At 41.6% G+C, this 22,580-nt stretch overlaps 4 protein-coding genes and 9 non-coding genes across 13 annotated transcripts in view; 3 read left to right on the top strand and 10 right to left on the bottom strand.

Annotated features, from left to right (window-relative positions):
* The window catches only part of LOC133632464 (uncharacterized), a 508,815-nt gene that overhangs the window by 131,223 nt on the left and 355,012 nt on the right, over nucleotides 1-22,580 (top strand). The window lies entirely within an intron of this gene.
* LOC133632484 (zinc finger protein OZF-like) overlaps nucleotides 1-22,580 on the bottom strand; it is a 421,867-nt gene that overhangs the window by 245,940 nt on the left and 153,347 nt on the right. The window lies entirely within an intron of this gene.
* Nucleotides 1-22,580, bottom strand: part of LOC133632486 (gastrula zinc finger protein XlCGF57.1-like) — a 295,607-nt gene that overhangs the window by 215,468 nt on the left and 57,559 nt on the right. The window lies entirely within an intron of this gene.
* LOC133632499 (zinc finger and SCAN domain-containing protein 31-like) lies at nucleotides 4,138-22,472 on the top strand. Its single transcript, XM_062024953.1, has 4 exons — nucleotides 4,138-4,396; nucleotides 5,662-5,964; nucleotides 6,192-6,503; nucleotides 20,973-22,472. The coding sequence occupies exons 1-4, from the start codon at nucleotides 4,306-4,308 to the stop codon at nucleotides 21,755-21,757; spliced, it is 1,491 nt and encodes a 496-aa protein (XP_061880937.1). The 5' UTR covers nucleotides 4,138-4,305; the 3' UTR covers nucleotides 21,758-22,472.
* trnat-ugu (transfer RNA threonine (anticodon UGU)) lies at nucleotides 12,579-12,651 on the bottom strand. Its single transcript has one exon. It is a non-coding gene; the product is annotated as a tRNA-Thr (tRNA).
* On the bottom strand, nucleotides 13,182-13,254 carry trnat-ugu (transfer RNA threonine (anticodon UGU)). The gene has a single exon. It is a non-coding gene; the product is annotated as a tRNA-Thr (tRNA).
* On the bottom strand, nucleotides 13,780-13,852 carry trnat-ugu (transfer RNA threonine (anticodon UGU)). Its single transcript has one exon. It is a non-coding gene; the product is annotated as a tRNA-Thr (tRNA).
* trnat-ugu (transfer RNA threonine (anticodon UGU)) lies at nucleotides 14,380-14,452 on the bottom strand. The gene has a single exon. It is a non-coding gene; the product is annotated as a tRNA-Thr (tRNA).
* On the bottom strand, nucleotides 14,902-14,974 carry trnat-ugu (transfer RNA threonine (anticodon UGU)). The gene has a single exon. It is a non-coding gene; the product is annotated as a tRNA-Thr (tRNA).
* On the bottom strand, nucleotides 15,501-15,573 carry trnat-ugu (transfer RNA threonine (anticodon UGU)). The gene has a single exon. It is a non-coding gene; the product is annotated as a tRNA-Thr (tRNA).
* Nucleotides 16,100-16,172, bottom strand: trnat-agu (transfer RNA threonine (anticodon AGU)). The gene has a single exon. It is a non-coding gene; the product is annotated as a tRNA-Thr (tRNA).
* trnat-ugu (transfer RNA threonine (anticodon UGU)) lies at nucleotides 16,469-16,541 on the bottom strand. The gene has a single exon. It is a non-coding gene; the product is annotated as a tRNA-Thr (tRNA).
* On the top strand, nucleotides 18,031-18,103 carry trnat-ugu (transfer RNA threonine (anticodon UGU)). The gene has a single exon. It is a non-coding gene; the product is annotated as a tRNA-Thr (tRNA).

Raw genomic sequence — 22,580 nt, 5'->3', positions numbered from 1 at the left:
CTGTCAGAAATACCAACTCACCTTTTCCGGGTTCCAGCCCTGCGCTTTCAGCGGAAGCGTCGCCGCGGCACCCGTAGTAGTCGGCGGGCAAATCAGAAAGTATATTTTTAAAAATATAACATAATTTTGATTAATCGCAGGTTATTGCCTGCATGCATAATTTTTAATTAATTTAAAAAGCAGCCCTCTGAAGGCAGCCATATGATGCTAACCAATGTGGTTTGTATGTCAAAGTTAACAAGTTAAAGTACCAATGATTGTCACACACACACACTAGGTGTGGTGAAATTACCCTCTGCATTTGACCCATCACCCTTGATCACCCCCTGGGAGGTGAGGGGAGCAGCGAGCAGCAGCGGTGGCCATGCTCGGGAATAATTTTCGGCGATTTAACCCCCAATTCCAACCCTTGATGCTGAGTGCCAAGCAGGGAGGTAATGGGTCCCATTTTTATAGTCTTTGGTATGACTTGGCCGGGGTTTGAACTCACGACCTGTATGTTGGTTAGCATCATATATCCAAAAGTTTTGAGTATATGTCAATGAAACCTTCAGGGAATGTGTGAAATGGGCCGAGGAACAAAATCATTACATTTTAGAAAAAGGGTTTTTGTAAAATTATTTTTTCCCCCCCTAGGGCAGGGGTGCCAAACGTGTTTTCATTGAAGGCCACATCGCATTAAAGGCTTACTGAAATGAGATTTTCTTATTTAAACGGGGATAGCAGGTCCACTCTATGTGTCATACTTGATCATTTCGCGATATTGCCATATTTTTCCTGAAAGGATTTAGTAGAGAACATCGACGATAAAGTTTGCAACTTTTGGTTGCTGATAAAAAAGCCTTGCCTGTACCGGAAGTAGCGTGACGTCACAGGTTGTGGAGCTCCTCACATCTGCACATTGTTTACAATCATGGCCACCAGCAGCGAGAGCGTTTCTGACAGAGAAAGTGACCATTACCCCATTAATTTGAGCGAGGATGAAAGATTCCTGGATGAGGAAAGTGAGAGTGAAGGACTAGAGGGCAGTGGAAGCGATTCAGATAGGGAAGATGCTGTGAGAGGCGGGTGGGACCTGATATTCAGCTGGGAATGACTACAACAGTAAATAAACACAAGACATATATATACTCTATTAGCCACAACACAACCAGGCTTATATTTAATATGCCACAAATTAATCCCACATAACAAACACCTCCCCCCTCCCGTCCATATAACCCGCCAATACAACTCAAACACCCGCACAACACACTCAATCCCACAGCCCAAAGTACCGTTCACCTCCGCAAAGTTCATACAGCACATATATTTCCCCAAAGTCCCCAAAGTTACCTACGTGACATGCACATAGCGGCATGCACGTACGGGCAAGCGATCAAATGTTTGGAAGCCGCAGCTGCGTACTCACGATAGCGCGTATCCAACTCAAAGTCCTCCTGGTAAGAGTCTCTGTTGTCCCAGTTCTCTACGTGTTTGTGTTGCTGCAGCAGGCCGCTAATACACCACTTCCCACCTACAGCTTTCTTCTTTGCTGTCTTCATTGTTCATTAAACAAATTGCAAAAGATTCACCAACACAGATGTCCAGAATACTGTGGAATTTTGCGATGAAAACAGACGACTTAATAGCTGGCCACAATGCTGTCCCAAAATGTCCGCTACAATCTGTGACGTCACATGCAAACGTCATCATACCGAGACGTTTTCAGCAGGATATTTCGCGGGAATTTTAAAATTGCACTTTACTAATCTAACCCGGCCGTATTGGCATGTGTTGCAATGTTAAGATTTCATCATTGATATATAAACTATCAGACTGCGTGGTCGGTAGTAGTGGCTTTCAGTAGGCCTTCAATGGCTGTCTTCAGAGGTCTGCTTTTTAAATTAATTAAAATTATGCATGCGGGCAATAACCTGTGATTAATGAAAATTCAAATTGATCTGATGAAAAAATAGATATATCTGACAGCATTGATGTAAATGTGTACCTCATATTATTACACCATTGCCTATGCACTCGATTATTAGATTATTTTTCACATACAAACTGTTATCTTTACTAACATATTTTTGTAATACACAATATAATGTAACATTTGGCATGATTAGATAACGTTTAAAAGATGCACTTTTTTTTCCTGTCAAAATCTAAATAATTATTTGCATTTAGGGTGGAGTGCCATCTCCAGGTTGGGGAGGAGATCTTGCCCCAAGTGGAGGAGTTCAAGTACCTCGGAGTCTTGTTCACGAGTGAGGGAAGAGTGGATTGTGAGATCGACAGGCGGATCGGTGCGGCGTCTTCAGTAATGCGGACGCTATATGGATCCGTTGTGGTGAAGAAGGAGCTGAGCCGGAAGGCAAAGCCCACAATTTACCGGTTGATCCACGTTCCCATCCTCACCTATGGTCATGAGCTTTGGGTTATGACTGAAAGGACAAGATCACGGGTACAAGCGGCCCAAATGAGTTTCCTCCGCCGGGTGGCGGGGCTCTCCCTTAGAGATAGGGTGTGAAGCTCTGTCATCCGGGAGGAGCTCAAAGTAAAGCCACATTGAGAAGAACCAGATGAGGTGGTTCGGGCATCCGGTCAGGATGCCACCCGAGCGCCTCCCTAGGGAGGTGTTTAGGGCACGTCCAACCGGTAGGAGGCCACGGGGAAGACCCAGGACACGTTGGGAAGACTATGTCTCCCGGCTGGCCTGGGAACGCCTCGGGATCCCCCGGGAGGAGCTGGACAAAGTGGCTGGGGAGAGGGAAGTCTGGGCTTCCCTGCTTAGGCTGCTGCCCCCGCGACCCGACCTCGGATAAGCGGGAGAAGATGGATTGAAGGATGGATTGATGGATAGTAATAAAAAATGAAGTATTTTTTTAACACACATTTTTGCCAAGCTTTCGTGTCCAGATCTGGCACTCGGGCCTTGAGTTTGACACCTGTGCACTTGGGAGATCCGGCCTGGCGGGGATCTATATTAGGGCTGTGAATCGTTGGGTGTCCCACAATTCGTTTCAATATCGATTCTTGGGGTCACGATTCGATTCAAAATCGATTTTTTTTTTCAATTCAACACGATTTTTTTCCCCATTCAAAAGGATTCTCTATTCATTTAATACATAGATTTCAGCAGGATCTACCCCAGTCTGCTGACATGCAAGCAGAGTAGTAGATTTTTGTAAAAAGCTTTTATAATTGTAAAGGACAATATTTTATCAACTGATTGCAATAATGTAAATTTGTTTTAACTATTAAATGAACCAAAAATATGACTTATTTTATCTTTGTGAAAATATTGGACACAGTGTGTTGTCAAGCTTATGAGATGCGATGCAAGTGTAAGCCACTGTGACACTATTGTTCTTTTTTTAATTTTTATAAATGTCTAATGATAATGTCAATGAGGGATTTTTAATCACTGCTATGTTGAAATTATAACTAATGTTGATACTGTTGTTGGTAATATTCATTTTTGTTTCACTACTTTTGGTTTGTTCTGTGTCGTGTTTGTGTCTCCTCTCAATTGCTCTGTTTATTGCAGTTCTGAGTGTTGCTGGGTCGGGTTTGGTTTTGGAATTGGATTGCATTGTTATGGTAATGCTGTGTGTTGTTTTGTTACATTGATTAATTTAAAAAAATTTAAAAAATTAAAAAATCGATTTTTTAAAAATGAGAATCGATTTTGAATCGCACAACGTGAGAATCGCGATTTGAATTCAAATCGATTTTTTTCCACACCCCTAATATATATATATATATATATATGTATATATATATATATATATATATATATATATATATATATATATATATATATATATATATATATATATATATATATATATATATTTATATATATATATACATATATATATATATATATATATATATATATATATATATATATATATATATATATATATACACATACATACTTACTTACTGCGGTTATTACTATCTTTCTGGCTTGATCACTTGCCGTCAAAAATGTATTTTGATTTTTACAGCGTAGTTGCCGATTATTTAAAACAATAGTCAAAATGGCTTTTATTTTGAAAAAAAGATATTAAAAAAATAAACTGCCGCCATGTCCGGAGGAGAAGTCGCTAACTTTTGGGGCATGCGCAAAGCGATCGAGCAGTGGCAGTCCGAAAAGACCAAGATGGCGGACTGAGTTTGCGGAGGAGTTGAACATTTACAGTTTTATAGCCATGTAGAATCGAATATAGCATCAAACACATCAAGGTATAGATTTATTCCTTTAGAGCGAGGGAGTGTTATCTGAAGTGAAGATTGAAGACGTGATAGAAGATGGACGACTACTGCTATGCTAAGATGGCGACGTCCGGTAAAAGAGAACATGAAAGAGAATCACTAACGGAGAAAAGGACGAAGTATGAAGGTGAGTGAGTTGAAGTTTTTATAATTTTACAGCTATTTTGAGCTCTAAAAGGGTGTTAATGACACATTAACCCACTTTGTGGAAGGATGTAAAGAAAGAGCCGCCATGATTGTTAGCTTGAAGAAGGCAGTGGAGTTCACATCAGAGGAGATGAAAGAATGCAAAAGTCAAATGAAGAAAGTGGAAGAGCAAAACAAGCGCTTGTGTAAAGAAAATAAAGAGTTGCACTCATAAGTGATAAAAAAAAATGTCTTGCATAAATATTCAAAACAAGTAAATTCCACTTACCAAATTCAAATGCCAACTCAAATGTGTAACTGAGGCTACCAGAATTAGACTTTAGACTTCCTTTTATTGTCATTCAAAAGTGAACTTTACAGTACAGATAAAAACGACATTTCGTTGCCATTAGCTGGTTGTAGTGCAGGATGAAAGAGCAATAAGGTGCAGATATAAATAAATAGGTTACTGTACAGATAAATATATTGCACTTTTGCATATGCATCCACGTTTATGAATGTATGTTATATTGTCTTTTTTATTCCAGCGAGTTAATCCATTTTTGAGGGGGAATTGAGGGGATTATTATGATGCGTTCAAGAGTGTTATGGCCTGAGGGAAGAAGCTGTTACAGAACCTGGAGGTTCTGCTACGGAGGCTGCGGAACCTCTTTCTAGCGTCCAGCAGTGAAAACAGTCCTTGGTGGGGGTGGGAGGAGTCTTTGCAGATTTGCTGAGCCCTGGTCAGGCAGCGGCTTTTTGCCATCTCCTGGATAGGAGGAAGAGGAGTCCTGATGATCTTTTCCGCAGAAATGTTCCCACACTTGACATGTTTACACGCAATGTTGTTCGTGCGGCCGCCCTGACTTGCATCCCTTCCGGAAAAACACGAGTGATGCTGATAACTATTGCTGACAAACGTATTTGTCACAGACAATATTTGTTTTCTATGTTTGTTTACAATGTCGACAAATTGTTGCACGCCTATTCAGCACACAGATGCCCCACATAAGTTACTGCAAGAAATAAAACGTTTTTTATTACTAGTAGCAAAGTTTTGCAATACGTTACCATCTCAATTTTTTTCCCCCACCACACGGTTGTAATAACCTAATGTTCATTCGAGCTTCACTTGTCTGAGTCTCAGCCAAGTCATGTAAACATTGATCCATCATTATGGCAAGGCACTAAATGAATGACAATGTAACACTACACACACATACAGTACATAGAAGAAAGTGTGTAAAGTGTGTTTGTGTCCTGCAGACGTCCAGCAGCTGATTGGTCATCCAGAAGAACTTCCCCCTCAGTCGGAAGGGAAGAGCTCCACTTTGAAGCAGGAGACTCCACAACCACCCCACATTAAAAAGGAAGAGGAGGAACTCTGCATCACTCAGGAGGGAGAGTGTCTTCTAGGAAGAGAGGAAGCTGATTACACCAAGTTTCCACTGACTGTTGTCTCTGTGAAGACTGAAGATGATGAAGAGAAACCACAACTAGACAACCTCTTAACGCCACTACCAGATAGGGAGGTTGAAAAACTTTTGAGCAGCGATACAGACTGTGAAGGTGATATGAGAACTCACACTGACAACAAACACTCTGAATGCTCTAAAAAGAAGACCGGTAAAAAAATGTTTAAGCTGCTCAGTTTGTGCTAAAAACTTTACTGAAAAGGGACATTTGACCGAACACAAAATGACACACACGGGAGAAAGTGTGTAGTGAGTTTAGGGAGAAACATCTCATGGATCATGTCTGAGCTAAAGTTTGCTTGTGTTGTTTGTGTCCTGCAGACGTCCAGCAGCTGATTGGTCATCCAGAAGAACTTCCCCCTCAGTTAGGGGAAAACTCCACTTTGAAGCAGGAGACTCCACAACCACCCTGCATTAAAAAGGAAGAGGGGGAACTCTGCATCACTCAGGAGGGAGAGTGTCTTCTAGAACCAAAGGAGGCTGATCTCACCAAGTTGCCACTGACTGTTGTCTCTGTGAAGACTGAAGATGATGAAGAGAAACCACAACCAGACAACCTTTTAGCTCCACTCTCGGATAGTGAGGCTGAAGATGAGGCTGAAGAACCTTTGAGCAGCGAAACAGACTGTGAAGGTGATATGAGGACTCACACTGACAGCAAACACTCTACAAAGAAGAGAGGAAAAAGACGTTATAGCTGCTCAGTTTGTGGTAAAGGCTTTTCTCAAAAGAGCCTTTTGACTCGACACATGAGAACACATACGGGAGAAAAACCATTTAAGTGCTCAGTTTGTGGTAAAAGCTTTTCCCAAAAAGGACATTTGATTGAACACATGAGAACACACACAGGAGAAAAAACATTTAATTGCTTAGATTGTTGTAAAAGCTTTACTAGAAAGAGCCATTTGACCCAACACATGAGATCGCACACAGGAGAAAAACCGTTTAAGTGTTCCGTGTGCGGTAAAAGTTTTTCGCAAAAGATCCGTTTGACTGAACACACGAGAACGCACACAGGAGAAAAACCATTTAATTGTTCAGTTTGCGGTAAAAGCTTTCCTCGAAACAGCAACGTGACTCAACACATGAGAACACACACAGGCGAAAAACCATTTAAATGCTCCGTTTGTGGTAAAAGCTTTCCTCATAAGACCAATTTAATTCAACACATGAGAACACACACAGGAGAAAAAACATATATTTGTTCAGTTTGTGGTCAAATCTTTTCTCAAAAGAACAATATGATTCAACACATGACGACACACACGGGATAAAGTAACTTGTAATTGTTCCTTTTGTTTTCAAAAGAGCTATTTGACTCAACACACAATAAAACTCACTGGAGAGAATCTATATAATCTATATTTTTTTATGCAAGGTTTGACCCAACACGTAATGCAACACACAGGAGAAAATACATTTAGTTGATCAGTCTGGGATAAAAGATTCCATTTTAATGCAGATGCAGTAAGACACATAAGAACACACAGGGGGAATAACCAATCAGATAGTTTGTAGTATTTTGCGCATACATTGCAACATCCACCCAAAGCCAAGACCTCCTCCAAAATAGGTTTGCTGCTTCTTTTAAAAATACCTGAGGTCCTCATACAAATTTAAATTATCTGTTGCATAATCTTATCTACTCATGGCTAAGGCGGCAGCTAACGATTATTTTTCTATCGATTAATCTATAGATTATTTTTTTCGATTAATTGGTTAATCTATAGATTATTTTTTCGATTAATCTATAGATTACTTTTCCTTTTACCGATTATTTTTTATTTTATTTTATTTAAAATGAAGATGAAAAAAAAATGTAGGCCAGTTTTTTCAAAAGGCATGGCTTTTATTTACAAAAAAAAAAAAAGTATGGCCACTCAGTCAACATTGACAACAACATGAGAAAATATTCTGTAACAATGTAAACATTTAAAACTTTTAACATATAACAAAATTAAAAGTAGCTTATTTGCTTGTTAATGTGCAAATATAAAAGTAAACATCTAGTGCAAATCTTAATATTCTGCAATAGTATAAGCATTTCAAAAGTAAAAGTATTGCTTATTTTGCTTTAAAATGTGCAAAAATAAAGATAAACATCCAATACAAAAAAGTGCAAAACGAAATATTCTGTAACAACAGTGTAAACATTTCAACAAAAGTGAAAGTATTGCTTATTTGCTAAAATGTGCAAAAATAAAGATAAACATCCAATACAAAAAAGTGCCAATCTAAATATTCTGGAGCACTGTAAACATTAAGTATTGCTTTTAAAATGTGCAAAATAAACATCCAGTCCAACACAGTACACAATAACCAATTCTACTCATTCCAGTGAGTGACTAACAGTTGTAATAAAGAAAGGTTAGCATGTCTACGCTCAGAAGGGGTCGATGTGGCTGGAACTGAGAGCTAATTAGCCTTTACCTCAAGCCAGGACTGCGAGCGAGCTGAGCTGCAGTTGAAGTTTCTAGAAGGTCAACGGGCTCATAGTGATGTTACTAGTAGTTGACTGGGAGGTGTTTATTATCATTTGGGGAGAGTCCGCTGCCTGATGCTTACCTGCTAAACACCTATCTGCTCCACACTGAAGCGCTGACTACATGCGCTCTGAATACGCACTGCTGATTGGCTGGTAACGCTCTGAATACGCACTGCTGATTGGCTGGTAGAGCTTTCTGTGTACCAATCAGATGGTTGTGTGGGTGGGACAATGCTGCGTGCTGAGACAGAGGCAGGAGGAGCAAAGCAGCTTGTTAAGACTTTAGCAGCTAAAGTTAGCTTTAGCTTAGAAACTCGTTCGGTACACCCCCGTACCGAACTGAAAGCCCCGTACCGAAACGGTTCAATACAAAACACGTACCGTTACACCCCTAGCAGATACAAATGACACATTCATGTTTTTGTGTAATGATGACAACGTATGCTAACACGGACGATTGACTAGTTGATGGTTGATGGTTTTCTTTTCAAATGTTCGTTCATAGCCGTTGTGCTGCTATGATAGACCATTTCCGCTCGACACAGTGTGCATACAACAACATTATTAGGCCGTGTATTGAAATACTCCCACACTTTTGGCGTGCTTTTTCCCCCTCGCTCGCACAGTCTCCGCCATGACGGTAGTGTGACGTAAATATGCGACGCGTCGACGTATTTACGTAACCGATGACGTCGACTATGTCGACGCGTCGTTTCAGCCTTACTCATGACCCCATGTCTTGTGTGTGTCTGAAACTTTCCCGAATAATAAGATAGATGCTTGTAGTGCTTGGTTACTCCTTCTTCAGACGAGCCTGATGACTTCAGCCGGGGAAGAATAGTAGTCTTCTTTTACCGCCTCTAGATTGCCTGACTCTGAACACCAACAACATGAATGGATCTGCCTGAAATTACACCTTCCGGGTCGCCTGGTGTTCATGTTTTGTGTCTACAGACCAACATCAGATGATGACTCAGTGTATGATGTAATATCTGAGCATATTGACATATTCAATATTTGCACCCAAAGTCTGAAATGGTTCTTCTTGGGGATCTGAATGTGCCATCATGGAGACTGGCTTTAAAGTAAAACGACTTGACACTCATGGGGAAGGTGCTCATTAATTAGTTATACTCAGCAGCCTCCACCAACTAGTTGATGATCCTACAAGGATTGGGAATGATGGAAATTGCTCCAAAATGGATATTTTCCTTACTACTTCACCAGACAATCATGTTGTCACTATCAGTGCTCCTCTTGGCTCCTCTGACCACTGTGTGGTATCTACTGTGGCTAATACTTGGCGGATGTTAAGCTGAACTCTCAAAAGAACAAGGAGCCTATGTTAGTTTCAGCATTACTCTAAAGTAGAGATGTCCGATTATATCGTCCGATAACTGCTTTAAAATGTAATATCGGAAATTACCGGTATCGGTTTTAAAAAAGTAAAATGTATGACTTTTTAAAACGCAGCTGTACGGAGTTGTACACGGACGTAGGGAGAAGTACAGAGCGCCAATAAACCTTAAAGGCACTGCCTTTGCGTGCCAGCCCAGTCACATAATATCTACGGCTTTTCACACACACGTGGACCCCGACTTAAACAAGTTGAAAAACTTATTCGGGTGTTACCATTTAGTGGTCAATTGTATGGAATATGTACTGTATATATGTATGTACCTTTTCAACATTGCGTGGAAGTCTGGGACAGTGCCGAGGGAGTGGCAGACTGGGGTGGTGGTTCCCCTTTTCAAAAAGGGGGACCAGAGGGTGTGTGCTAATTACAGGGGTATCACACTACTCAGCCTCCCTGGGAAAGTTTACGCCAAGGTACTGGAAAGGAGGGTCCGGCCGATAGTCGAACCTCAGATTCAAGAGGAGCAATGTGGATTCCGTCCTGGTCGTGGAACAACTGACCAACTCTTTACGCTTGCGGGAATCCTGGAGAGGGCCTGGGAGTATGCCTATCCAGTCTACATGTGTTTTGTGGATTTGGAGAAGGCATATGACCGCGTCCCTCGGGAGATCTTGTGGGAGGTGCTGAGGGAGTACGGAGTGAGGGGAACTCTGTTGAGGGCCATCCAATCTCTGTACAACCAAAGCGAGAGTTGTGTCCGGGTGCTTGGATGTAAGTCGGATCCGTTTCCAGTGGGGGTTGGTCTCCGCCAGGGCTGCGCTCTGTCACCTATCCTGTTTGTGATTTTCATGGACAGGATTTCTAGGCGGAGTCGTGGCCATGGCGGAGAGGGTATACGTCTCGGGGGGCTAAAGGTTGCGTCACTGCTGTTTGCAGATGATGTGGTCCTGATGGCACCTTCGGTTCGTGACCTTCAGCTCTCACTGGATCGGTTCGCAGCCGAGTGTTCAGCGGCTGGAATGAGGATCAGCATCTCCATATCTGAGGCCATGGTTCTCAGCAGGAAACCGATGGTTTGTACAGTCCGGGTAGGGGACAGGACTCTGTCCCAGGTGGAGGAGTTTAAGTATCTCGGGGTCTTGTTCACGAGTGAGGGAAAGATGGAGAAGGAAATCAGCCGGAGAATCGGAGCAGCTGGGGCAGTATTGCAGTCTCTCTGCCGCACTGTTGTGACGAAACGGGAGCTGAGCCAGAAGGCAAAGCTCTCGGTCTACCGAGCTATCTACATTCCTACTCTCACCTATGGTCATGAAGTGTGGGTAATGACCGAAAGAATAAGATCGCGGATACAAGCGGCCGAAATGAGTTTCCTCAGAAGGGTGGCTGGCATCTCCCTTAGAGATAGGGTGAGAAGTGCAGTCACCCGAGAGAGACTCGGAGTAGAGCCGCTGCTCCTTCGCTTGGAAAGGAGCCAGCTTAGGTGGTTCGGGCATCTCGTGCGGATGCCTCACGAGCGTCTCCCTAGGGAGGTCCTCGTTGCACGTCCCACTGGGAGGAGGCCCCGCGGCAGGCCAAGGACCAGATGGGGGGATTACATCTCCTCTCTGGCCTGGGAACGCTTCGGGATTCCCCAGGAGGAAGTCGCAAATGTTGCTCTGGAGAGGGAAGTCTGGGGGTCTCTGCTGGAGCTGATGTCCCCGCGACCCGATTCCGGATAAGCGGTTGAAGATGGATGGATGGATGGATGTACTGTACTGTGCAATCTACTAATAAAAGTTTCAATCAATCAAAAACGCAAGTGAATGCAACGCATACTTGGTCAACAGCCATACAGGTTACACTGAGGGTAGCTGTATAAACAACTTTAACACTGTTACAAATATGCGCCACACTGTGAACCCACACCAAACAAGAATGACAGACACATTCCGGGAGAACATCCGCACCGTAACACAACATAAACACAACAGAACAAATACCCAGAACCTCTTGCAGCACTAACTCTTCCGGGACGCTACAATACCCCCCCCCCCCCCCCCGCCCACCTCAACCTCCTCATACTCTCTCAGCATGTCCCAAATTCCAAGCTGCTGTTTTGAGGCATGTTAAAAAAAAATAATGCACTTTGTGACTTCAATAATAAATATGGCAGTGCCATGTTGGCATTTTTTTTCCATAACTTGAGTTGATTTATTTTGGAAAACCTTGTTACATTTTTTAATGCATCCAGCGGGGCATCACAACAAAATCAGGCATAATAATGTGTTAATTCCACGACTGTATATATCGGTATCGTTTGATATCGGAATCGGTAATTAAGAGTTGAACAATATCGGATATCGGCAAAAAAGCCATTATCTGACATCTCTACTCTAAAGGCTTAGTGGCCACATGCGTGGACAGCACCTTTTAGGTCTTATTTCCAAAATTGTGTACACTACTGAAAAAACGAAAGAGCGTCAAAGGAAATGGCTCTTAAAATATCACTTCCATCATCTTGTGGAATGCAATCGAACATGATCGTGTCTGCAGCAATCACTTTGTAAAATGTTTGTTTGAACATCTTATTTGTTTGAGAAACTCCGCGAAGCAATCGAGTTTATGCTCTACTATATCAGTAGTGTTAGAATAAACTAAACGAAAAGAAAGGGCAAGAGATCGCATTAATGTGTGTTCTATTGTGGTTGCTATGCCTTTGGAGGTGGGAGGAAGCCGGAGTACCCGGAGGGAACCTACGCAGTCATGGGGAGAACATGCAAACTCTACACACTGAGCCTGGGAATCGAACCCAGGACCTTCGTATTGTGAGGCACATGCACTAACCCCTGTTTCACAAAACAGCACCTTTCATGTGTTGCAAAGATAGAGGCCTCAGTGAGAATTGAACTCACGACCCCTGGTTTACAAGACCAGTGCTCTAACCACTGAGCTATGAGGCCTTGACACCCACTCACACTTGTTTTAATACAATCAAGCTGCTGTACGATCCTGTGAATAAAACCGCAGAGAAGAAAAACGGATATATAATATTAGTTAAGTCAGGAAAAAAACTAAAACGCGTCAAAGGAAAGGGCTCTTAAAAATATCACCTCCATCATCTTGTGGAATACAATCGGACAGTGATCGTGTCTGCAGCCATCACTTTGTAAAATGTTTGTTTGAACATCTGATTTGTTTGAGAAACTCTGTGATGCAATCAAGTTTATTCTCTACTATATTAGTAGTGTTAGAGTAAACTAAACGTAAAGAAAGGGCAAGAGATCGCATTAATTTGTGTTCTATTGTGGTTGCTATGCCTTTGGAGGTGGGAGGAAGCCGGAGTACCCGGAGGGAACCCACGCAGTCACGGAGAGAACATGCAAACTCTACACACTGAGCCTGGGAATCGAACCCAGGACCTTCGTATTGTGAGGCACACGCACTAGCCCCTGTTTCATAAAAGAGCACCTTTCATGTGTTGCAAAGATAGAGGCCTCAGTGAGAGTTGAACTCACGACCCCTGGTTTACAAGACCAGTGCTCTAACCACTGAGCTATGAGGCCTTGACAACCACGTTCACTTTCTTTAATACAATCAAGCTGCTGGAGGATCGTGCGAATAAAACCGCAAAGAAGAAAAAGGGATATATAATATTAATAAAGTCAGGAAAAAACTAAAGCGCGTCAAAGGAAATGGCTCTTAAAATATCACTTTCATCATCTTGTGGAATGCAATCGAACGTGATCGTGTCTGCAGCAATCACTTTGTGAAATGTTTGTTTGAACATCTGATTTGTTTGAGAAACTCTGTGATGCAATCGAGTTTATGCTCTACTATATTAGTAGTGTTAGAGTAAACTAAACGTAAAGAAAGGGCAAGAGATGACATTAGTTTGTGTTTTATTGTGGTTGCTATGCCTTTGGAGGTGGGAGGAAGCCAGAGTACCCAGAGGGAACCCACGCAGTCATGGGGAGAACATGCAAACTCTACACACTGAGCCTGGGAATCGAAACCAGGACCTTCGTATTGTGAGGCACATGCACTAGCCCCTGTTTCACAAAACAGCACCTTTCATGTGTTGAAGATAGAGGCCCCAGTGAGAATTGAACTCACGACCCCTGGTTTACAAGACCAGTGCTCTAACCACTGAGCTATGAGGCCTTGAGACTCCCTCTCACTTGTTTTAATACAATCAAGCTGCTGAACGGTCGTGTGAATAAAACCACAAAGAAGAAAAACAGATATATAATATTAATAAAGTCAGGAAAAAACGAAAGAGCGTCAAAGGAAATGGCTCTTAAAATATCACTTTCATCATCTTGTGGAATGCAATCGAACGTGATCGTGTCTGCAGCAATCACTTTGTAAAATGTTTGTTTGAACATCTGATTTGTTTGAGAAACTCTGTGATGCAATCGAGTTTATTCTCTACTATATTATTAGTGTTAGAGTAAACTAAATGTAAAGAAAGGGCAAGAGATCGCATTAATTTGTGTTCTATTGTGGTTGCTATGCCTTTGGAGGTGGGAGGAAGCCGGAGTACACGGAGGGAACCCACGCAGTCACGGAGAGAACATGCAAACTCTACACACTGAGCTTGGGAATCAAACTCAGGACCTTCGTATTGTGAGGTTCATGCACTAACCCCTGTTTCACAAAACAGCACCTTTCATGTGTTGCAAAGATAGAGGCCTCAGTGGGAATTGAACTCACGACCCCTGGTTTACAAGACCAGTGCTCTAACCACTGAGCTATGAGGCCTTGAGACCCACTCACACTTGTTTTGTTACAATGAAGTCGCTGGAGGATCGTGCGAATAAAACCGCAAAGAAGAAAAAGGGATATATAATATTAATAAAGTCAGGAAAAAACTAAAGCGCGTCAAAGGAAATGGCTCTTAAAATATCACTTTCATCATCTTGTGGAATGCAATCGGACGTGATCGTGTCTGTAGCAATCACTTTGTAAAATGAAGTGAATTATATTTATATAGCGCTTTTCTCTAGTGACTCAAAGCGCTTTACATAGTGAAACCCAATATCTAAGTTACATTTAAACCAGTGTGGGTGGCACTGGGAGCAGGTGGGTAAAGTGTCTTGCCCAAGGACACAACGGCAGTGACTAGGATGGCGGAAGCGGGGATCAAACCTGGAACCCTTAAGTTGCTGGCACGGCCACTCTACCAACCGAGCTATACCGCCCAAAGATAGAGGCCTCAGTGGGAATTGAACTCACGACCCCTGGTTTACAAGACCAGTGCTCTAACCACTGAGCTATGAGGCCTTGACACCCACTCACACTTGTTTTAATACAATCAAGCTGCTGGAGGATCGTGCGGATAAAACCACAAAGAAGAAAAACAGATATATAATATTAATAAAGTCAGGAAAAAACGAAAGAGCGTCAAAGGAAAGGGCTCTTAAAAATATCACCTCCATCATCTTGTGGAATGCAATCGAACGTGATCATGTCTGCAGCCATCACTTTGTAAAATGTTTGTTTGAACATCTGATTTGTTTGAGAAACTGTGATGCAATCGAGTTTATTCTCTACTATATTAGTAGTGTTAGAGTAAACTAAACGTAAAGAAAGGGCAAGAGATCGCATTAATTTGTGTTCTATTGTGGTTGCTATGCCTTTGGAGGTGGGAGGAAGCCGGAGTACCCGGAGGGAACCCACGCAGTCACGGAGAGAACATGCAAACTCTACACACTGAGCCTGGGAATCGAACCCAGGACCTTCGTATTGTGAGGCACACGCACTAGCCCCTGTTTCACAAAAGAGCACCTTTCATGTGTTGCAAAGATAGAGGCCTCAGTGAGAATTGAACTCACGACCCCTGGTTTACAAGACCAGTGCTCTAACCACTGAGCTATGAGGCCTTGACAACCACGTTCACTTTCTTTAATACAATCAAGCTGCTGGAGGATCGTGCGAATAAAACCGCAAAGAAGAAAAAGGGATATATAATATTAATAAAGTCAGGAAAAAACTAAAGCGCGTCAAAGGAAATGGCTCTTAAAATGTCACTTTCATCATCTTGTGGAATGCAATCGAACGTGATCGTGTCTGCAGCAATCACTTTGTGAAATGTTTGTTTGAACATCTGATTTGTTTGAGAAACTCTGTGATGCAATCGAGTTTATGCTCTACTATATTAGTAGTGTTAGAGTAAACTAAACGTAAAGAAAGGGCAAGAGATGACATTAGTTTGTGTTTTATTGTGGTTGCTATGCCTTTGGAGGTGGGAGGAAGCCGGAGTACAAGGAGGGAACCCATCCAGTCACGGGTAGAACATGCAAACTGAGTCCGGGAATCGAACCCAGAACCATTGTATTGTGAGGTACATGCACTAACCCCTGTAACACAGTGCTGCAAAACAGCTTCTTTCATGTGCTGTACAGACAGAGGCCCCAGTGAGAATTGAACTCACGACCCCTGGTTTACTAGACCAGTGCTCTAACCACTGAGCTATGAAGCCTTGACACTCACTCTGTGATGCAATCGAGTTTATTCTCTACTATATTAGTAGTGTTAGAGTAAACTAAATGAAAAGAAAGGACAAAAGATTGCATTAGTTTGAGTTCTATTGTGGTTGCTATGCCTTTGGAGGTGGGAGGAAGCCGGAGTACCCGGAGGGAACCCACGCAGTCACGGAGAGAACATGCAAACTCTACACACTGAGCCTGGGAATCAAACCCAGGACCTTCGTATTGTGAGGCACATGCACTAACCCCTGTTTCACAAAACAGCACCTTTCAGGTGCTGTACAGACAGAGGCCCCGGTGAGAATTGAACTCACGACCCCTGGTTTACAAGACCAGTGCTCTAACCACTGAGCTATGAAGACTTGAGACTCTCTCTCACTTGTTTTAATACAATCAAGCTGCTGGGCGGTCGTGCGAATAAAACCGCTAAGAAGTAAAAGATATATATAATATTAATAAAGTCAGGAAAAAACTAAAGCGCGTCAAAGAAAATGGCTCTTAAAATATCACTTCTATCATCTTGTGGAATACAATCGGACAGTTAGTAGTTATGACTGGAAAATGTTTTATTTCAGCACGGTTGTCTTACATAACAGTAGTGGTGTTACATAGGTGGGGTCCGTGGTGCACCCTACGTAATATCCGTTCCCAGCACATATCACTACACCCACCTATAGTAAAATACCTTTATTTTGAAAAGAACTGCTGTCGAGTTGGGAACGGAAGTTGCTGACTTTTGGCGCATGTGTAAATGGCTTGACCAAGATGGCGGACTGAGAGACTGTTCTTTCTGGAGAAGTCTTACATAAATATATATATATATATTCACGTCAAATATAGCTACAAATACCTCAGGATTCGTCTTTTGTAAAGCCCACAAAAACGGAAGTTGAGTTTGGAGCGATGGAGTGTTATCTGAAGTGAAGATTGAAGACGTGATAGAAGATGGACGACTACTGCTATGCTAAGATGGCGACGTCCGGTAAAAGAGAACATGAAAGAGAATCACTAACGGAGAAAAAAGACGATAACCGAAGATAAAGTGGAGCGAGTTGAAGTTTCCAACAACGTAATTTTGGAGAACGTTGTAAACCCCGAAAAGAGCGTGGATGCGAAATGAGCCGACTTTGTTGAAGAGTGTAAAGAAAGAGCCGCCATGATTGTTAGCTTGAAGAAGGCAGTGGAGTTCACATCAGAGGAGATGAAAGAATGCAAAAGTCAAATGAAGAAAGTGGAAGAGCAAAACAAGCGCTTGTGTAAAGACAATAATGATGTGAAAGAAGAGATGTTGGGGAAGAGTAAGAGATGTGCAGTGTGTGAAGAGAAGACTGGATCACATGTCTACATCAACTTGCAGAGGATTGGAGGTAATAAAGAACAAGAATAATATGATTACTGTCAACTTTTGATTGGGAAGTTCTCCACAAGTGTCACAGATCAAAGTCCAGGAAAATTACCAAAGCAAATTAAATGATTTGTTGTTCTATCTGGTTTGCAAATCAACATATGTTTTCGGATCTCTAAATGTTTGGCACTTAAAACATGGATTGTTTAAAAAATATGTTTTCTTAAGTTGCAAAAAGTCAAAATCTATTTGTATATTTCAACAAGAAATTAATTCTTCCAACGCGGACACTTCTTTGTTAATAACTTAGGACTAATTACAGTAGTGCCTTTTTCAAAGGGTTTGTTGAATCCCAAATCGTATACAAAAAAAAACATTTCCCCATAATTTCCCTGTTTTTTCCATTACTTTATTAATATTATATATCCGTTTTTCTTCTTTGTGGTTTTATCCACACGATCGTCGGGCAGCCTGATTGTATTAAAACAAGTGTGAGTGGGTGTCAAGGCCTCATAGCTCAGTGGTTAGAGCACTGGTCTTGTAAACCAGGGGTCGTGAGTTCAATTCTCACTGGGGCCTCTGTCTGTACAGCACATGAAAGGTGCTGTTTTGCTGCATGGTGGGACAGGGGTTACTGCATGTGCCTCACAATACGAAGGTCCTGGTTCGATTCGATAGAGTTTGCATGTTCTCCCCGTGACTGCGTGGGTTCCCTCCGGGTACTCCGCCTTCCTCCCACCTCCAAAGACATGCACCTGGGGATAGGTTGATTGGCAACACTAAATGGGCCCTAGTGTGTGAATGTTGTCTGTCTATCTGTGTTGGCCCTGCGATGAGGTGGCGACTTGTCCAGGGTGTACCCCGCCTTCTGCCCGAATGCAGCTGAGATAGGCTCCAGCAAACCCCTGCGAACCCGAAAGGGACAAGCGGTAGAAAATGGATGGATGGATGTACCTGTATGTCAATCCAATTGGTGTTGTGTGCTATAAAAAAAGCTTTAGAATCTGATGTGTCGTTTTATATCTCAATTATCAGAATTTAGTAGGGGATATTTTATGCAAAACCAACTTTCCTCACCTATTGGACCATGTTTTTGTGTATTTGAGATCTGCATCTGTCCTGGACATTTATAATCAAACCATAAATGCATGGTGGGGATATTCAGGGCTGTATGCTTTGTTTTCTACTCAGAGCACAGGTGCCCCTAAATGTCTTAAATAAGACCATTTTGTCATCAATACTGAAACAACGTACACAGTAACACACACAAACTTAACACACAGAAGTCTTAATGCAACTCTAAACTAAACATCCCTAACCCAAAGTGTTTTTATAGTCAAGTCATACTATGTCATGGCGTACACACGTACTAATCTGCACATACAGTTACATCACATGACTGACATCACGTCACATGAAATTACATTATTGATCATAATGCTACATGCCAGATGGACAAGTGATGTTGATAGGTTTTCTATATAGCGAGTCCCTCAGACCCACAGGCGGTGATGTGTGTGGTCCTTGGAAATTTTAGATGGGTCCCACTTTAAGGTCTGTGTATGTTATGCTAGTACCACGTGCATATATGTTTTAATTACTGATGCGTGTTTATTTACAGTACAGTTCAAAGTTAGGACACACCTTCTCATTCAAAGTGTTTTCTTTATTTTCATGACTATTTACATGCCCTGCGATGAGGTGGCGACTTGTCCAGGGTGTACACTGCCTTCCGCCCGATTGTAGCTGAGATAGGCTCCAGCGCCCCCCGCGACCCCGAAGGGAATAAGCGGTAGAAAATGGATGGATGGATGGACTATTTACATTGCAGATTGTCACTGAAGGCATCAAAACTATGAATGAACACATGTGGAGTTATGTACTTAACAAAAAAGGTGAAATAACTGAAAACATGTTTTATATTCTAGTTTCTTCAAAATAGCCACCCTTTGCTCTGATTACTGCTTTGCACACTCTTGGCATTCTCTGGATGAGCTTCAAGAGGTAAACACCTGAAATGGTTTTCACTTCACAGGTGTGCTTGGAGCGCATTGAGAGAATGCCAAGAGTGTGCAAAGCAGTAATCAGAGCAAAGGGTGACTATTCTGAAGAAACTAGAATATAAAACATGTTTTCAGTTATTTCACCTTTTTTTGTGTTCATTCATAGTTTTGATGCCTTCAGTGACAATCTACAATGTAAATAAATATTCATGAAAATAAAGAAAACGCATTGAATTAGGGGAAGGTGTGTGTCCAAACTTTTGACCTGTACTGTATTTTTAGATGCGCCTGAAGAAAGCCCGTTTTGTACACTATTGAGTTGTTTCAATGCACAGTAATGCACAAGTCTGTTTCGGTTTGGTATCAGAATCAGAAATACTTTATTAATCCCCGAGGGAAAATTAACATTTTCAGCACAATCCCATTCAAGATCAGACAAACATTACAAGGAGACAGAACAGGATCAAACATTACAGGGAGACAGAACAGGATCAAACATTACAGGGAGACAGAACAGGATCAAACATTACAGGGAGACAGAACAGGATCAAACATTACAGGGAGACAGAACAGGATCAAACATTACAGGGAGACAGAACAGGATCAAACATTACAGGGAGACAGAACAGTCTTTTCCAGTCTACAATATTTTGTATATGTTGAGTTGTGGTGAAAGTCAAGTAAAAATCCGATGGATGGTGGTGATCACAGGTGTCCATATTGCACACGGTCTTAGCAAAACAAAACAAAAAAACAACTATTGTAGTAAACAAAGCTACCGGGGTGGGGGCGAAAGCCTAGTCAGTGCGAGGGGGTGTGGGAGGGAGGGCTTCATTTGCATCTAACAACTCCGCCTCTCAAAACCGCCAATATTGGCTTGAAAATAGTTCTTTACAGCAGAATCTATCAATATTTTGACCAAAGAACCATCATTACATGTTATATAGACCAACATTAGGTGTTTAGAAAAAAAGATCATGATATGACCCCTTTTAAAATGCAAGTTGTATATATGAACACTATATGAATGACATACTGTGTCAAAAAAAGTAAGTAATTAAAATGACCAATTTCCATTCATAGTAATTGTACAGAAAGTGGATACAATTTATTGCACTTAAATGTAAAAAAAATCCTCACTGTCGACTTCTTAGGAAAAGTATTGTCAAAAAAATGTTGAGCTATATTTCCTCATTGATTTTTTTCCCCACTGCTAGTTTGGAGTATCGTAATGTCCATCAAACGCATGTTTTGCGATTCTCCCTCCACTTATCTGAGTCTCAGCCAAGTCATGTAAACATTGATCCATCATTCTGGCAAGGCACTAAATGAATGGCCATGAAACACTACACACACATACAGTACATAGAGGAAAATGGGTACCGAGTTCAAGGGGAAACATTTCATGGATCATTTCTGAACTAAAGTGTGTTTGTGTCCTGCAGACGTCCAGCAGCTGATTGATCTTCCAGAAGAACTTCCACCTCAATCGCAAGGGGGGAGCTCCACTTTGAAGCAGGAGACTCCACAGCCACCCCACATTAAAAAGGAAGAGGAGGAACTCTGGATCACTCAGGAGGGAGAGTGTCTTCTAGGACGAGAGGAAGCTGATTACACCAAGTTGCCACTGACTGTTGTCTCTGTGAAGACTGAAGATGATGAAGAGAAACCACAACTAGACAACTTCCTAGCTCCACTGTCAGATAGTGAGGCTGAAGATGAGGTTGAAGAACCTTTGAGCAGCGATGCAGACTGTGAAGGTGATATGAGGACTCACACTGACAACAAACACTCTGAACCCTCTAAAAAAAATTTGAGCTGCTCGGTTTGTGCTAAAAGCTTTACTAAAAAGCACAATTTGACTCAACACATGAGAACACACACGGGCGAAAAACCATTTCACTGTTCAGTCTGTGGTAAACAATTTTCCCATAAGTGCAATTTGACTGAGCACATGGGAACACACACAAGAGAAAAAACATTTACTTGTTCAGTTTGTGGTAAAATCTTTGTTTCCAGACAAGGTTTGACTCAACACATAAGGAGACACACTGGACTAAAACCATTTAATTGTTCAGTGTGCAATAAAAGCTTTTCTCAAACCAGCCACTTGACTCTGCACATGAGAACGCACACAGGAGAGAAACCATTTAAATGTTCAGTGTGCGGCAGAAGGTTCTCTCAAAATAGTTCTTTGACTCAACACATGAAAACGCACGCTGCAGAATAATCATTTAGTTGTTCAGTGTGCTGTAAAAGGTTCCCACATAATGCAGACGCAGTAAAACACATGAGAACACACAAGGGAAAATAACCAATTAGCTGTTTAGTTTGTGGTATGTTGCTCATATGTGGTGACATCCACCCTACCCAGGACCTCCTCACTGCTTCTTTCACAAATATCTGAGGTATTCATACAAACTGGATTATCTGGAGCATAATCTTATCTACTCATGACCCCATGTCTTCTCTGTATCTGAAACTTTCCTGAACAGTAAGATAGATGAATTTACAACAAGTTTTAAAAAAAAATTCATATTTATCACTCAGGTCTAAGAGAGCACAGCCTGTAGGTTCAATGTGCACAATTGAATATCTTAGTTGCTCAGACAGTAATGTGTTTAGATTGGGTTATGATGTTTGTAATGAGGAAAGATGTTAATTTTTTAATTATTTTTTATATTTTCCTGAAGGAACTCTCCTGAAAGAATCAATAAAGTACTATCCATCTATCTACTTATTTTTTTTATTCATGTTTGCATTTAAGATAGCTAGCGATTAGCACGATAACTGTTAACACGATTAGTGATGTAAGTTAGTGAACAGCAGCGCTAGAGTTAGAGTTGCTGATCGCTATGAAGTTTAGTACAAGCTTCCTTCTCCAGGAAATTAGCAGTATCATCATTTTATCGAAGTGTGCTCATTAATCAAGCTTTTACCTTAATTGCCAAGTGACAAAATAATACTAATTGGTGTTTTCTCTGATTCCTGGAAGTGTATTGTCTTACCAGCACACGATACACATGAGGTGGCACAAAAACAATGGGATTAAA

The sequence above is a fragment of the Entelurus aequoreus genome, linkage group LG17 (assembly GCF_033978785.1).
Source record: "Entelurus aequoreus isolate RoL-2023_Sb linkage group LG17, RoL_Eaeq_v1.1, whole genome shotgun sequence".
Lineage (NCBI taxonomy): Eukaryota > Metazoa > Chordata > Actinopteri > Syngnathiformes > Syngnathidae > Entelurus > Entelurus aequoreus.
The sequence above is the reverse complement of the archived record's forward strand: the minus strand, read 5'-3'. Positions and strand labels throughout refer to the sequence as shown.

What these genes read in the sequence shown, in the direction of transcription:
- LOC133632499 (XM_062024953.1), top strand. Translation starts at nt 4,306, where the DNA reads ATGGACGACTACTGCTATGCTAAGATGGCGACGTCCGGTAAAAGAGAA. An exon ending in GAAAAGGACGAAGTATGAAG is followed by an intron (nt 4,397 to 5,661) that starts GTGAGTGAGTTG and finishes TGTGTCCTGCAG; the next exon opens with ACGTCCAGCAGCTGATTGGT. An exon ending in CAGCGAAACAGACTGTGAAG is followed by an intron (nt 6,504 to 20,972) that starts GTGATATGAGGA and finishes TGTGTCCTGCAG; the next exon opens with ACGTCCAGCAGCTGATTGAT.